General features: G+C 35.4%; 2 protein-coding genes across 2 annotated transcripts; both read right to left on the bottom strand.

Moving 5' to 3' along the window:
* Positions 1–11,370: 11,370 nt before the first annotated feature.
* LOC129905710 (uncharacterized) lies at positions 11,371–13,322 on the bottom strand. The gene is made up of 3 exons (XM_055981250.1): positions 13,183–13,322; positions 13,023–13,110; positions 11,371–12,963 (listed from the first exon to the last, which is right to left on the bottom strand). The coding sequence occupies exons 1-3, from the start codon at positions 13,234–13,236 to the stop codon at positions 11,432–11,434; spliced, it is 1,674 nt and encodes a 557-aa protein (XP_055837225.1). The 5' UTR covers positions 13,237–13,322; the 3' UTR covers positions 11,371–11,431.
* Positions 13,323–14,020: 698 nt separating this feature from the next.
* On the bottom strand, positions 14,021–15,000 carry LOC129906620 (uncharacterized). Its single transcript, XM_055982435.1, is given in 4 exon segments — positions 14,021–14,131; positions 14,337–14,351; positions 14,353–14,779; positions 14,844–15,000. Coding segments are annotated over 4 exon segments (564 nt in total). The 5' UTR covers positions 14,855–15,000.
* Positions 15,001–16,921: the final 1,921 nt, after the last annotated feature.

The following is a 16,921-nucleotide window of genomic DNA, read 5'->3' as shown; positions in this document are numbered from 1 at the left end:
TACACTAGCTAACCCCACCCGCTTCGCTGAGTGCATTTATGAAAAAAATTTAACCTGTGTGAAAATAATTTAAAACCGAAAAAGTGAATTTATATTTATTGCAGTGAACATTTCTCCTTTTATTCTAATGTTTTTTGGTTAGATCAATACCTCATATTTTCAACAATAGACTTTGCGTTTTATTAATGGTTAAAGCGAATGTGTAAAATCAAAAAGCAAGTCTGATGGAATCATTTAAATTCGATTAATCAAAACATCTTTGTCTTTGAATTTTCCACACAAAATGGTAGCTTCAATCAGATTTGCCATTAAATTCTTTACGGGAAGTCTGGTACCATTACAAAGTTTAGGTTGATTGATATTCCGAAGCAATATAATTGGCGCTCCTATTGCGGAGTTCCTGGTTAATGTATTACCCATTTGACCAACCGTTATTTTTGTAGTTTTCCTTTATGCTTGGAAACACAGTTTAAAGCAATTTTTTCCTCGATTGCATTACAATAAAAATTCGTTCGTAGTGTAGTTTGGCCTTCAGATTCAAGTGGCATTATTTTCCATTACCAATGTCCAATAACTACTTAGAAAATTCTGGCACTGAAAATACTTTTGAATATTCACTTTCTATTATAAAAAAAGAAAAAGTTAAAAATTTTAATTTTTTCACTGTTAAAAATACAGCTGACTTTTCACTGAACGATAACAATTTGATGAAAAATCGCAAAATCTACAGTCATTCTTCGGCGCCTCAACTGAAATCTTACAGATGTGATCGATCATACTAAAAGGCACGTATTTTATATTGCAAGTGCCAATTTTACTTTTTCATACAACGTAGTACAAAACCGGTTTGCCCCCATAGGCGCTCTTGCCCCCACTTCCCCTGTAGTTTTTTATTCATACACGAACATTGTTCCAATATTTTTTGACTTTATCGCAAATCCATCAAGGTGAAATCTAAAACTTCAATTTTAAGTGCGCCATTGTGGTCTCATCCACACAATAACCTGACACTAAGGCAACTTAAGAGCAGAGTGAGCTGTACTGTTACTATTTAATAACGTATCATTATAACGAAGAAAAAAATAACAAAAATAATAAAAAATTATTAAAATTATTTTTATTTTAAGTGGAGTGATTGAATATAATTCAATATAAGTTCAAGTGACCTCAACTCCAAAAATGTATAAAGCGTTTCGCCCAGGTACGACAGTGGGCTCATCAGTTAGATCTGTCGTACCCTTACTAAGACGCCTTATTTTGGTCGATGTTTACCGACACTATTGTAACGATGAACGAACTACTTTTAAGATAAAAGTCTGAACACACTACCTGCTACAGTAAAGGTAGAAATGTGAACGGACCTTTAGTAATTAAGAAACTACCCTCTGAACGCATCCAAAGAAATTCCCTCGACTGCTGAATATCCCAAAATATCCCACTGGACTGGAAGTATGAAGCGCCCCCTCTTGGAAAGGAAGCTTCGAGAAGCAAAGACGAGAACCTTCGAAGACATTCTCGAATTCCGAATTTCAGGTATAAAAGGGCAGCGTGGACACCGACCGGACACAGTTTAATCTTGAATGTGAAAGAGTACAGTACAAAGTGAAATAAAGTGTTGGAAATTGTTAGTAGTAAATAAAGTGATTGAAAAGTGTGTTTGTTTGAGCGAATAATAAAAGTAAATTGATTTGAAATAAAGTGTGTTCTTATTTGAACGGAAAGATAAGTGGAAGTTAAAATAAACGAAATAAGTTTTATTGTGAACCCGGAATAAAACATTACATTGGTGTCAGAAAAGTGGAATAAAACTTATTTATTTGTGCGAATCAGATAATTTCGCGAATAAAATAAAAAGTGCGCGTGTGTTTTAACAATAAACAAAGTGTAAAACATTTTGAAATAAGAAAGTGCTCGCGTTTTGAAAAGTTAAAATGGGTAAAACACTAAATCAGTTAAGTTTGACTGAGTTGAAGGCGGAATTAACTAAGCGAGGTCTTCCTACTGCTGGATCGAAAAATGATCTCATTATTCGTCTACAGGATTATTTAACCCAGAAAAACGAAGATTTGGATACATTTCAATTCGAAGTTGAAATGATAGAAGAACGAGTAAGTACTAGTTCCGATATATCATCCATGATGGCTGTTCTCCTTGCAAAATTTGAAGAACAGAAAGATCAAATGGAACAACAACGTAAAGAACAAAAGGATGAACAGAAGAATGTTCTCGAACAAATAGAAAAACAACAGAGTAGTGTTCTAGAAAAAATCGAGGCGCAACGAACAGAACAAAAGAGTGAACAACAGAATCTTCTCGAAAAATTGGAAACCCAAAAGAACCTTCTGGATGAACAGAAAAACCTCATCGAAGGTAAGCTTGATGCTATCGAGAACAAGTTCGTTGCTCTTGATGCTTCCATCAAAGGTGTTGAAAAACAATCTCAAGAAAAGTTCGAGAAAGTTGAAGAAAAACTCGAGAAAGTAGAAATAAAATTCGATGACAAATTGAAAGGAATGGAAGTTAAAATGCAAAGTATTACTGAGGAACTTGACAAGGTTCGGAAAATTAAGATCCGAGAAAGTTCTGGTGAGTACCCAAAGAAGAAGGAAATGCATCCACCAACATTTGATGGACAAAGTTCTTGGTCGATCTACAAGAAACAGTTTGAGGCAGCTGCCACAACAAATGGCTGGGATGACGAAGACAAATGTATAGCGCTGACTCTTGCTCTTAGAGGTCCTGCTGCTGAGTTGTTACAAACTTTACCACCAGAAAAGAATGGTAACTTTAACGCTCTTGTCCAGGTCATTGAAAAACGCTTTGGAGATGGCCATATGCAGGAAGTCTTCCGCGTCCAACTCAATACAAGAGTCCAGAAAAGAGGAGAAACTCTGCAACAACTCCAAGCAGATATTGAAAGGTTAGCTCACCTGGCATATCCGACAGCAGGAGACGACATTATCAATCAGTTTGCGACAGAAGCCTTTGTACGTGCTGTATCTGATATAAATCTTCAGCGAGCAATTCGAACAGCTGGAAAACGTTCCCTTCCTGAAGCATTAGCGTTTGCACTCACTATGGAAGCAGCAGAACAGGCTTCTCAAGGCGTTCATCGGGTAAGAGAAGTTGCAGTGGAGGAATGCTCTTGTCAAAAACTCGCATTCCAAAGAAACCAGCGAGACGGAGCTGCTCGATGCTGGAACTGTAACAAGACAGGACATCTCCAGCGGCAGTGCAGATTGTCACCAAGAAGAACTGCTTGCGAACACTGTGGAAACAGGAATATTACCCAACAACAGGTAAGCGATACAACTAACACTCATGCTCATCTTGATTCCCATTCGGGAAAACGAGTAAGAACCAACTTCGAGGGGCAGAAGCTGATTTCTGATATCGATGGCCCCAGAACCACAATTCAAGTCTCACAGACTAAACGAGACAACAAAAGTCTGACAGTGGAAGCGACCATAAACAACAAACAACACGTGGCTACAATTGACACCGGTGCCACCGCCTCTATTGTACGAAGAGACTTGGTGAAGATGACGTGGCTACATAACACCAACAGCTACCGTCTGAAGACCGCCACAGGAGAAGCAGCAAGGGTGTACGGTGAAGTTCGTCTTACGATCCGTATGGCAGAACTAGAGTTTTCGCATGTGTTTTTGGTGGCAGATATATGTGACGAGTGCATCATTGGAATCGACTTCATGAAGGAGCATGGAATCATTTTGGATATCGGTAATCAAGTCCTGAAATACAGAAATGTGGAGATCCCAATGGTCTATGGCAACGAAAATTCAACAACAATTAGAACTGTCATCAAAGAAGATATGTGCTTGCCTCCTTCTTCAGAAGTTTTTGTGTGGACGAAGTTAAAGGGGAACTGTGGAAGCCATCGATACCTCATGGTCGAACCAGAAGTTGAGCAAAGTTCCGAAAACATCTTCATCGGGAAGACTCTTGTGGCACCAAAGAACAACATGGTACCTGTACGGATACTTAACATCAAACCGTACCCAATCAAGCTTAAGAAAGGAGAAGTTGTTGGGCAATGTGAATCTGTGGCCGCAATAACTAAGATCAACGAGGTGGATACACAGATGACTATGAACTCTGAGAAACTAAAGACTCAAATTCTCAAATCAGACAACTTGAGTCAACATCAGCTTAATGTTGCTGGAAGGCTTCTTCATGAATATGCTGATATCTTCTCTTCACCCAGCGGGCAATACGGCCGAACACAACTGGTGCAGCACCGAATCGATACAGGAGACGCTAGGCCGATTCGTCAACCAGCAAGACGTCTCCCCTTGGCCAAACAAGGTGAAGTTGAAGAAATGATATCGACAATGAAGAAAGACGGGCTGATCGAAAATTCCAAAAGCCCTTGGGCATCACCGGTAGTTCTCGTCAAAAAGAAGGATGGAAGCACTCGATTTTGTGTCGACTACCGCAGACTGAATGATGTGACGAAGAAAGACAGCTACCCACTGCCAAGAATCAGCGATACTCTAGATGCAATGGAAGGAGCACAATGGTTTTCGACTTTGGACTTGAAGAGTGGCTACTGGCAGGTAGAAATCCATCCAGAAGATCGAGAAAAGACGGCTTTCTCCACAGGAAATGGTCTGTGGCAGTTCAATGTCATGCCGTTTGGGCTATGTAATGCCCCAGCTACTTTTGAGCGCTTAATGGAGTGCGTTTTAAATGGATTAACCTGGAAATCTTGCCTAGTCTATTTGGATGATGTCATCGTTTACGGGAAAACATTTGATGACCATTGTGAAAACCTAAAGGCTGTATTCCAGAGGCTACGAGAAGCACATCTTAAGTTAAATCCAAAGAAATGTGCACTTTTCAAGACCGAGGTTAAATATTTGGGGCATATCATCTCATCCCAAGGAGTAATGACTGATCCAGAAAAAGTTGACACTGTGAAGAATTGGCCAACCCCTCAGGACAAGCATCAACTTCGGAGTTTCCTCGGTCTGGCAACGTACTATCGACGGTTCGTGAAGGATTTTGCGAGAATCGCCAAAAGCTTGCACCAGCTTACGGAGAAGGGTAAACCCTTTAAATGGTCAGGTGAGTGTGAGAAAAGCTTTCAGGAACTGAAGCTACGGTTATGTGAAGCTCCTGTGTTGGCCTATCCGACTCCAGGCAAACAATTCATCATTGACGCAGATGCAAGTAATGTTGGAGTTGGTGCTGTTTTATCGCAAGTTCATGACGGAGAAGAAAAGGTCGTTGCCTATTTCAGCAAGGTACTCTCGAAACAAGAAAGAAACTATTGCGTGACCAGAAGGGAACTTCTAGCTCTGGTATTGGCAACAAAGCACTTCCATAAGTACATCTATGGACAGAAGTTCCTTCTTCGCACAGATCATGGTGCACTAAATTGGCTTTTGAACTTCAAAAATCCAGAGGGTCAAGTAGCAAGATGGATCGAGATACTCCAGACGTATCAATGTCAGATTCAACATCGAAGAGGAAAGCTACATTCAAATGCAGACGCATTATCTCGGCGCCCGTGCAAGCAAGACTGCAAGCATTGCACACGGCTAGAGGAAAAGGAAGTGGTCGCTGTAAGAAGAACGAGAGCTGATCCCATTTGCGGCTGGAGTAATGAAGAACTCAGGATGGCCCAACAGGAAGATTCGGACATCGAACCCATCCTTGCATGGAAGGAACATGAAGAGAAACCAGAATGGGCCGACATCTCCGACCGAAGCCCCAATCTCAAAGCATATTGGGCACAATGGGACTCACTTCATGTGCAAGAAGGGTTACTCAGGCGTAAGTGGGAATCCGCAGATGGTAAATCTTATGTAATGCAACTAATCGTACCTCAGTCAAAGGTTAATGATGTTCTCCGAGAGATGCACGAGGGAACTTCTGGAGGCCATTTAGGCATCAACAAGACGCTGGAAAAGGTACGCCAGCAATTCTACTGGTTACGTATGAGAGAAGACGTTGAAAAGTGGTGCCGAAAATGTGATACTTGTGCCGCTAGCAAAGGACCAGCTAGAAAAATGCAAAGCAAGATGCATCAGTACAATGTGGGCACACCTTTTGAGAGGATTGCAATAGACGTGGCAGGTCCTTTTCCCGAAACCAACAAAGGAAACCGGTATATCCTCGTAGTGATGGATTACTTCAGCAAGTGGCCTGAGGCATTTGCCATCCCAAACCAGGAAACCAAAACAGTTGTGGATAAGATTGTCTTTCATTGGGTGAGCAGGTTCGGAGTACCCATGGAACTTCATTCCGACCAAGGAAGGAACTTCGAATCTAAGATTTTTCAAGAGGTTTGCTCACTCCTTGGCATCAAGAAGACGCGAACAACACCGCTTCATCCACAATCTGATGGGATGGTTGAGCGATTTAACAGGACACTTAAAGAACACCTGTCAAAAGTAGTCAACGATAATCAACGAGACTGGGATCGACATATTCCATTATTCTTGATGGCTTATAGAAGTGCAACACATAGTTCCACTGGACATACACCATCGGAAGTCCTTTTTGGTTCTACAATACGGCTGCCAAGTGAGATAAAATTCGGATGTGTTCCAAATGAGCCACAGGAAATAGATGAGTATGTTGATAACCTGAAAGAAACACTGGCTGCCATTCACCAACGGACAAGGACAAATATAAAAGCGTCTAGTGACAGGATGAAAACAAGATATGACGCGCGAGCGACAGCAACAGGGTTTCAAGAAGGAGAACTTGTGTGGTTTTACAATCCCCACCGACAAAAGGGACTATCACCGAAGCTACAACAAAACTGGGAAGGCCCTTACACAGTAATAACCAGAATCAACGACGTGGTTTACCGTATACAGAGAGGGGTAAGAGGCAAATTAAAGGTAGTTCATTGTGACCGTTTACATCGTTATAATGGTGAAAGAAGCAATGGAGTTGTTCGGGACGAACAATCCTAAGAGGGGGGCAATGTAACGATGAACGAACTACTTTTAAGATAAAAGTCTGAACACACTACCTGCTACAGTAAAGGTAGAAATGTGAACGGACCTTTAGTAATTAAGAAACTACCCTCTGAACGCATCCAAAGAAATTCCCTCGACTGCTGAATATCCCAAAATATCCCACTGGACTGGAAGTATGAAGCGCCCCCTCTTGGAAAGGAAGCTTCGAGAAGCAAAGACGAGAACCTTCGAAGACATTCTCGAATTCCGAATTTCAGGTATAAAAGGGCAGCGTGGACACCGACCGGACACAGTTTAATCTTGAATGTGAAAGAGTACAGTACAAAGTGAAATAAAGTGTTGGAAATTGTTAGTAGTAAATAAAGTGATTGAAAAGTGTGTTTGTTTGAGCGAATAATAAAAGTAAATTGATTTGAAATAAAGTGTGTTCTTATTTGAACGGAAAGATAAGTGGAAGTTAAAATAAACGAAATAAGTTTTATTGTGAACCCGGAATAAAACATTACACTATATAAAACTCACAGCATGAATATACTGTGAATTATAATATTCTAAGGGAATTTGCCCAAATTCAGACACTTAGAAAATGTATGCCCGTGGTCAGGCTTATATAATAACGAAGAAAAAAATAACAAAAATAATAAAAAATTATTAAAATTATTTTTATTTTAAGTGGAGTGATTGAATATAATTCAATATAAGTTCAAGTGACCTCAACTCCAAAAATGTATAAAGCGTTTCGCCCAGGTACGACAGTGGGCTCATCAGTTAGATCTGTCGTACCCTTACTAAGACGCCTTATTTTGGTCGATGTTTACCGACACTATATAAAACTCACAGCATGAATATACTGTGAATTATAATATTCTAAGGGAATTTGCCCAAATTCAGACACTTAGAAAATGTATGCCCGTGGTCAGGCTTATATAATAACGAAGAAAAAAAATAACAAAAATAATAAAAAATTATTAAAATTATTTTTATTTTAAGTGGAGTGATTGAATATAATTCAATATAAGTTCAAGTGACCTCAACTCCAAAAATGTATAAAGCGTTTCGCCCAGGTACGACAGTGGGCTCATCAGTTAGATCTGTCGTACCCTTACTAAGACGCCTTATTTTGGTCGATGTTTACCGACACTATATAAAACTCACAGCATGAATATACTGTGAATTATAATATTCTAAGGGAATTTGCCCAAATTCAGACACTTAGAAAATGTATGCCCGTGGTCAGGCTTATATAATAACGAAGAAAAAAATAACAAAAATAATAAAAAATTATTAAAATTATTTTTATTTTAAGTGGAGTGATTGAATATAATTCAATATAAGTTCAAGTGACCTCAACTCCAAAAATGTATAAAGCGTTTCGCCCAGGTACGACAGTGGGTAAACATCGACCAAAATAAGGCGTCTTAGTAAGGGTACGACAGATCTAACTGATGAGCCCACTGTCGTACCTGGGCGAAACGCTTTATACATTTTTGGAGTTGAGGTCACTTGAACTTATATTGAATTATATTCAATCACTCCACTTAAAATAAAAATAATTTTAATAATTTTTTATTATTTTTGTTATTTTTTTCTTCGTTATTATATAAGCCTGACCACGGGCATACATTTTCTAAGTGTCTGAATTTGGGCAAATTCCCTTAGAATATTATAATTCACAGTATATTCATGCTGTGAGTTTTATATAGTGTCGGTAAACATCGACCAAAATAAGGCGTCTTAGTAAGGGTACGACAGATCTAACTGATGAGCCCACTGTCGTACCTGGGCGAAACGCTTTATACATTTTTGGAGTTGAGGTCACTTGAACTTATATTGAATTATATTCAATCACTCCACTTAAAATAAAAATAATTTTAATAATTTTTTATTATTTTTGTTATTTTTTTCTTCGTTATTATATAAGCCTGACCACGGGCATACATTTTCTAAGTGTCTGAATTTGGGCAAATTCCCTTAGAATATTATATTTCACAGTATATTCATGCTGTGAGTTTTATATAGTGTCGGTAAACATCGACCAAAATAAGGCGTCTTAGTAAGGGTACGACAGATCTAACTGATGAGCCCACTGTCGTACCTGGGCGAAACGCTTTATACATTTTTGGAGTTGAGGTCACTTGAACTTATATTGAATTAACGTATCATTAATTCCAGAAGAAGCCAGAGCCAGTGCTTTTTTATTTTTTAGATGTTGCAATTAATAATATACGAAATGTTTTCCCCGTACCATCAGGAACCAGGTGCATATGAAAAACACAAGCCCAAACTCTAATTGATCACAGCTTGTTGTCCGGACAACTTTCTTTACACGTTGTTGCAGCTTGAAAATCTCAAAATCAGATTACAATGCCCAAATTTAAAACCGATAGTTTGTCCTTCAGTCGGCACACGGGTGCGAATTTGACGCACACACATGAAATGTATAATAAAATTCCCGGTATAATAAAATTCCCGGTTGTTTCTCTTCCTGGCGAAATTTTCCTTTGCTGATCAGAAATTCATCAACTTTTATTATTTTATTAAACAACTTTTAGATCTCTAAAACCAATTTATTCCCCCTCCGTTATATTTAAAATCCCCATTAAAAATCACATACAAATTTTATAGTTTACCGTTTAAAGTTTTCTATTTTACGTTAAAAATCACAAAAAAATAAGAATTGGATATGGAAATATGTATGTATGTAGAAATGGTCACACTTTTTAACTTAGTGTTTGTTTTGCTGACCAAACAAAAACAATTAATTAAAGTAAAGTATTTTCCTGATTTGGTTTATTCACATGTGCATTAATTGCCACACGACGCTTTCGATTTGCTATATCCTGAGTAATGTTTTCTTAATAATAATGCCAAAGTCAAGCTTTAAACGATAATAATAATTAATAAATTATTGTGAAAGCCTGTCTTAAAAAATTTGTTTACAAATTAAGCTAAGTAAAAATTTTTAAAAAGCGAGAGTGTTTTTTTACTCGTACAAATTGACAGCTATGTAAAGATGCGAGAAAAGGTATTATTTTTTTTTATACAAACCATCTACATATAAATACCTTTCAAACAAAAAAAAAATTACCAAAATCGGACCAGCCAAACGCGAGTTTATCGGCCACACACACTAAACGAACTCATTTTTATATATAAGATAATACACTAATAAATTTTTTTCAAAAGTTGATAAACTTGAGATTTGAAAACTGAAAGCTAAGACCGTCAATTTTCAGTGAATAAAATCGAATTCTAAAGTTGAAAATAAAAATCCTCGAGTTGTTTTCAACTTTGAGTGAATAAAATCGCCCTCAAAGTAATAGTACCCTGCAAATCAAAACTCAGTAGTTTGCTTGAAAACTTAACCAGAAACAGAAAGAAAATATAAGCTCATTATGGAAATACGAATGAGAAGTACTTCTGAAGGGCAAAATTTAGTTTTCAAGAAAGTACTGTTTAATGTGCATTTAAAGTTCATCCAATGCTGCTTTGATTTTATGCACTTTGCAAGTACTTTTGTTACTACTTTGATGGAGGGTAAATTCACAATTTATTTCTTGCTTTCCAAAAAGGAGGAGGTATTCAATTCGTCTGTATATTCTTTTTATATATGTTTGTTACCGCATAACTTTGGACTGAGTGAACCAATTTAGCCTTTTTGTAAAGCTGGCATCTGCATTTCCCATTTCAATTTCGTTCAGTTCTGGCCATAGAAACTATTATGGCCATGCCAGTTGTAAGAACGTGGTTCAGCCTCGGGTTAAGATATACAAATGATCTTCGATTTTTGTTAAAAAAAATTTTCTGAATCCAACATGGATGCAATATGAATGGTTTTGGTTTTTTGTGCAAAAAATTTTTGTTTGAATCCATCATGGATGTAATGGCCTTACCACTATACGGAGTTAAAAAAAAACATGAGCATGGCACATTTTTGACAGACACCTGCCAAAGTGTATGTTCAGTGGTGCCAAACACTTGGACGGATTTCAAAAATCCTGATGTCGTTTTTTTTGCACAAAATCTATGTAGATAAACAAAAAAACACACCTATTATATACTACCTATATTTTATTTTTTTTAATTTAAAAAAAATGTTTGTTGTCAAAAATGTCCTTTAAGAAATCGATTATTTTAAATAATTTGATTCATTGGACTTAACTTCTGAAGTGACCCATACAAAATATTCTTGTGTCTCTTGCATATTTATTCAGCTTTCAGGTGCCGGTTCTTCTGTTCAGATTGCTTCGATAAATCATGACAAAAAACTTTGAAAAATCATATCGCGAAAACCTATCCAAAAACATTTTATAAGTTAGGATTTTCGAGTTTTATGGGTTAAAATCTATTCGAAAAGTATAACGGCACTTGGTGTCCAAAAAACTGTAAACTATATAGTGTAATCTATAACATATACGCAGTTATTATGTCTCGGTTTTATTACGTTTACATTTATTTTTAACAAAATTTTAAATTCAAAATCTTAGATTCCCTAGAAGGCTACCCTGATTTCCGCTGCGTAAACCCCGTTGAGCTTGAGACAAACATAGGAATTCCATTGCTCCTTGTGGGTCGTAAAACTTTTGCTCTGATTTACCAAACTCCAAACTTGGAGCCAACTGTAAACTTTTGAATTTAGACTTGCCTATGCCATGAGAGCCAAAACTAAACGGTTTATGTATGTTACTTTCATTTTTTAAAGCGGAACCAAATTTTACTTTTGATCCTTTAAAATGAAAAGAATCTAATTTCTGGAGTCTTGCTTTTCTTGGAGTTACACTTGATTTAGAGACTTTTCCCGTGAATGGTTTTTGTTTTAAAGACATTAATCGAAAAGATGAAAGCCCTGAATTTGGAGTTCCCTCTTTACCAAATTCTGGCTTCTTAACAACAGGTGTAGCTATTTGTTTGTTGTAGTGTTCAATGGATTTATGATTCCAGCCATTAAAAGATAACTTGACAACATTTTTTTTCGGAGTCTCAGGTGGCTCAACGATGGGAGGTTTTTTAACAACACAAATCTTTTTCTTGAGCACATCGTCAATGGCCATCAGATCATTACAAATTTCTTTCGAAATCGTAGTTGTATTTGGTCTAAAATACACTTCACCAAAAGGCCTTGGTGAGGCAACTATATTTTGATGATTGATGATACTTGGCGATTGATCTAAGTTATTTTCTTTGTTGGTTGCTTCTTTTGAGATGAATCGATTAAAATGGCTAGAACCTTGTAATGATTGAAGTTTTGTTTGTGTTTTCCTTGGCGTTGGTCGCAATTTAGTGACTTTTCCTGTGAATTGATTTCGTTTTACAGGCATTAGCTCAAAAGATGAAAGTACTAAATTAGAACTTCGATTGCTCCATTTTTCGGGTTTTTTAATATAAGGTATAGCTGTTAGCTTTTTAAAATGTTCTATGGATGGATGATTGCAATCTTTGAAAGACAACTTTAGCACATTTTCTTTAGGTATCTCAAGGGGTTCAACAATGGCAGGCTTTTGTTTAACAATACAAAGCTTTTTCTTTAGCAGCTCATCAATCGACATCAAATTCTTGCAAATTGCTTTCGATACTTCAGATGTTTTGGTTCGATTATACGTTTCATTAAAAAGTTTTTTAGAAGTTTCAGTGTATTTTGTGTTTAAAAGATCTTTAGTTCCTCGAGGTGTTGGATAATGAAATTCCTGAGCAGGTGAATATATCTTTTTTCGGTATTCGTCATTGCTGTTTACTTTATTCCGAATAAAGCTAGATTTTGAACTGGAAATACTAGAAGCATATCTGCGTCTTGCATAGATTTTGAAATTAGGTGTCTTGAGGAGCTTTTTCGGTGGTGCAATAAAACTATTCTTTACTGTCATTGGTGGAGAACGATAGCCATTCGATCGCAGTTTTGAAGTCGGCTTATTTGATATAATGGGTATAGTAAACTTTTCTGGAACAAACTTTCGTAATGGGAATTCATTTTGAATCTTTGAAGCAGCCATTGGTCTAGGTTTTTTCAAATCTTAAAACAAAAAATTATTATATTTTAAAGGATAAGCAGTATGTATTTTGTCTTAGTACCATTTTTGAAGTTATCCGGAGTTTGCTTATAAAATTTTTGTACATAGCCATTTACAATTTCGGTTGTATTTTTTGCTGCAATCCAAGGCTGAAAAAAGTAATTTAGGCTTCAAAATTTGAAAAAAATATAAGTTTACGTATGAATTATGAAAATATGTACCTTAAAATTTAAATTACCACCGCGAACGATTTTGTTGAAATTTGTAGTAGCCATTTGATCAATAAATATTAAATTTGATTTTAAAGTAAAAGTAACAATAATTTTTACACAAGAATAGATTTCAATGATTAAGAAAAAGTTGCTAACTTGATTTTGTTGTTTATTTGAATAAAAATATAATTTTAACTTTACATTGAAGGTTTTGAATGAACAACAACAACTTGTGTGTGTTACCACCAACTTTACTTCTAAAAAGTAAAAACCTTATTTCGTGTAGTCGAAAATAATGCAGTCGAAAAATCAGTTAGGAGGTCAGACTGTGTTAAAAAAGTATAAAGCTATTACAATATTTGTACTTTTTGCGAACCAACAGGCATATTGTTGGAAGAGTTATGATTTCTCCACATCGAGAACACAGTTCCACATAAGAAAATAAGAAAAAATACCTCTTCAAGATCCAAAAACTGTCAATTGCTTGTATATTAAGCAAAATTCTTTGTTTCAACAAAAAATATGCCCGGAAATATTGTTTTTTTATTAGTTTTTTTTTCTAGAGTTTTCAACTCTATATTGGATTTATCTATGTCTTGAAAACTAATTTCATATAAGTGAGCTTTTACGGGTCACTGTGGTGTATGCGTAACATTTTTTTCTATATAAAATCTTAAACAGATAATATCTACAAAATTTATATCTTTCAGCAAAAACTAAAATTGTAAAAAATAAAAAGTCTTCTATACTACTTGTTTTTTTAATAAAAAATAATAAATAAATATTCTACAATTTGAGCTCAAAACCTTTTTGGCTAGCTTGAAGACTTCACCACACAAAGTGGATTTTAACGTTTGGTTTGCACCGTGTTGTCGGTTGCGTTGTAATGAACAGATGCGGATGTGACAATTAGATGCATTATCTGATGTCCACAGTCACTGATTAGAAAGACTCGCTCCTGACGTCAGAAAAAACACTTCTAATCTCAAAGTTTAAACAGTTAAAAAATTAGAAACAATTTAATAAAACACATCACCTATTTAATTTATTGATTTTTGTATTCTTATATTTCGCATTGAACAAAATTCTAATATAGAACGACTGATTAATGAACTATTGTTATTAAAAATATGTTTATTATTGTATGTGACTTTATTAAGTACCTTGCTATGCAAGCCATCTTAAAATTCTTAACATCATCTTAGCTGAGTAAAAACAAAACGGATATTCTGCATAGCAACCTTCAGTAACACCCCGATATGCTAATCCTTTTGCATATGCTGATCTCACAGCTGCAGGAGCACTATGATATGTTAATTTTATAAACTCCATAAAAGTTTCTGCTTCCGTATCGTTTGATTGTGCTCCTGACACTATTTGACAAATTAATGACTGCAAGCAGCTTAAAGGATCTTGATCTAATATCCCCTTCCAATTAACATTGATGTCAACAACCTCATTACTTTCGTAGGTATCCATTACGTCACGTTTTCCTCGAAGTGCTCGTTGAATTGCTTTTATTGGTCGACGTATTCGATCATAGTCCTGAGCCAAAAGATGCATCATATACATGGCTCCTAGTCCCATTACCGCCAGAATAACCAACCTTGTGGGAGAAATTCCTTTTATGTGTTTATATCAATTTTTAAATAATTGAATATAATAATCACCTTATTCCCATTGCACCAGGATTTCTTTTATCCACTTAACAAGTCAACATCCAAACACTGACTGAATTCCATTGACCAAGTCTTTTTTTTTGGTAAATCGCTTTCAGTTTTATTTGTTTGCAAAGAAAAATGAAAATCCCAAACCGGAAATCACCTCCATGTGGCCAAAATAGTTTTTCCTACGTCTTGGTCGCAGTTACATCTCGAAGCCTATAGCATTGCCTATGATACAACAACTGCGCTGCATATGGCTGCACAGGAGAATCGCAAGTATTATGTAGCTTGATCATCCTAACCAGTTGCTAGTGGCAAAGTAATAATTGAAATTGTAACATTGGATATTGCTGGCATTGGACGAGGGCACGTATTTGAAATCAAGCTTTTCAAGAAGTTGCGTGTGTTCGTTGCTGATAATCTACCAAGTCAAAAGTGGAGGAGTGCATAGTGTGTAAAATGGAATAATATAACTCGGGTGTAAGGAAAAATTCAGGTTTTGTGACAGGAAAGTGATGTCCCATAGTAAAACTACTAATTAAATTGTTTGTCACTGGTGAAATGGGTAATTCCAATGTACACGCAATACTTATATTTTCTAAGGAATCTATCGAAGTTAATGTTTAATACTTCTTAATGCTCAACTAATTTTTTTTTTTGTTAGAGAGATGTTTTCGATATGCAAATTTCTTTTATTTTTATTACTTCCTTGAATTCAGTTGTACAGGAAGCCTTTATTTTGATAGTTTGATAAATGAATTGGACTGAAGTTGAAAATAAATACCTAGATTGGAATTGATTTCTTTTATTTTATTTTTACATACGACGACTTAAGGTATTTGATTGAGATGACGGAATTTTAATTTAAGTATTTATTTAGTATTTGTTTTATTATTTTTTTATTTAATTATTTTTATTATAAATATTAATATTATACCGATGCATGTTCCTAAGATCAAGATGTGACAAAAAGTTAAGAGCATTGGGTAGAAACAAGAAAAAAAATGCACACTGGGTCGCACGTACTTGCTCTAATGGGAAAGTAGCTTTTTTATAAACAAATATGGAAAACAATTTTTTTAAGGAATTTCATAGGAAATGTAAAAAAACATAAAATTTGTTTTTATAATTACTTAAACACCGTTTTAAATTATTTTGATCACGAAATGAAGTATGCCACTTGATTTCTTTTACAAAAAGGATTTAAAATTTAATTTAAATTTATAATATGGATTTTTTTGCAAAATAAAAAAGTTACTGTTGTTTCAATAAAATACAATAATTTACTGAAAAAAGTTATTTAAAATACCTTTTTTATTTAATCAACATTTAAAAAAAAATTTAAAAATAAATCAATGCTCCGTTGTGCAAAAATTAGTTTTTCAAAAAAAAAAATTCAAATTTTTTTTAAATCCAAAAATTTGTTTTATTTTTTTTACTTTTTTATTAAAAAGTTCTGACCTGTGCCCATGTTCTGTAACTTTTATCACTGGCGATAAAATATTTTAATGACCTAAAAATCCATTAAAGCTCATCAAAATAAAAGAAATTTTGTTCCAGATCATATATTCTTAATTCATAAATTCTGAAATTGAAATAAATTTTGCTTTATTTATGGAAGAAAGTGGATTTTAGAGATGTTGAAAAACGTTTATCGCCAGTGATAAAGTTACAGAACAGGGGCCCTGGATGTGCGACTATGTTAATTATATTATTTTCGGGTTGCTAAAGCCAAATTCGAAGCCTTTTTAAAACTATCACGTCAGGTTTTCGAGATAATCCTAAAAAATGATGTTCGTTTCAGGGTGCCTGTGAACACTTTTTGAAGTTACATATCTGGAAAATTTGAAGTGATCGAGTGAAACGGACTTTGGTTTCCTTTTCAGCTTCAAAAAACATATTATTAATATATGTAGCTACATTCCTAGGTCAGCAATTTTTTGTGACTGTCACAGGGTATTTTTTGGTCTGGCTTTGACAATAGTATGTTTTTTCGCTGAAACCAACCGTTTCACTCGAAGTTCGATCATCAGGTTTTTTAGAAACCGCAAATAGTTCTCTATGTCAATCTGTTGAAACTTGAA

Source organism: Episyrphus balteatus, chromosome 1 (genome assembly GCF_945859705.1).
Source record: "Episyrphus balteatus chromosome 1, idEpiBalt1.1, whole genome shotgun sequence".
In the NCBI taxonomy this organism is placed as follows: Eukaryota; Metazoa; Arthropoda; class Insecta; order Diptera; family Syrphidae; genus Episyrphus; species Episyrphus balteatus.
This window is presented reverse-complemented; position numbering and strand designations above follow the sequence as displayed.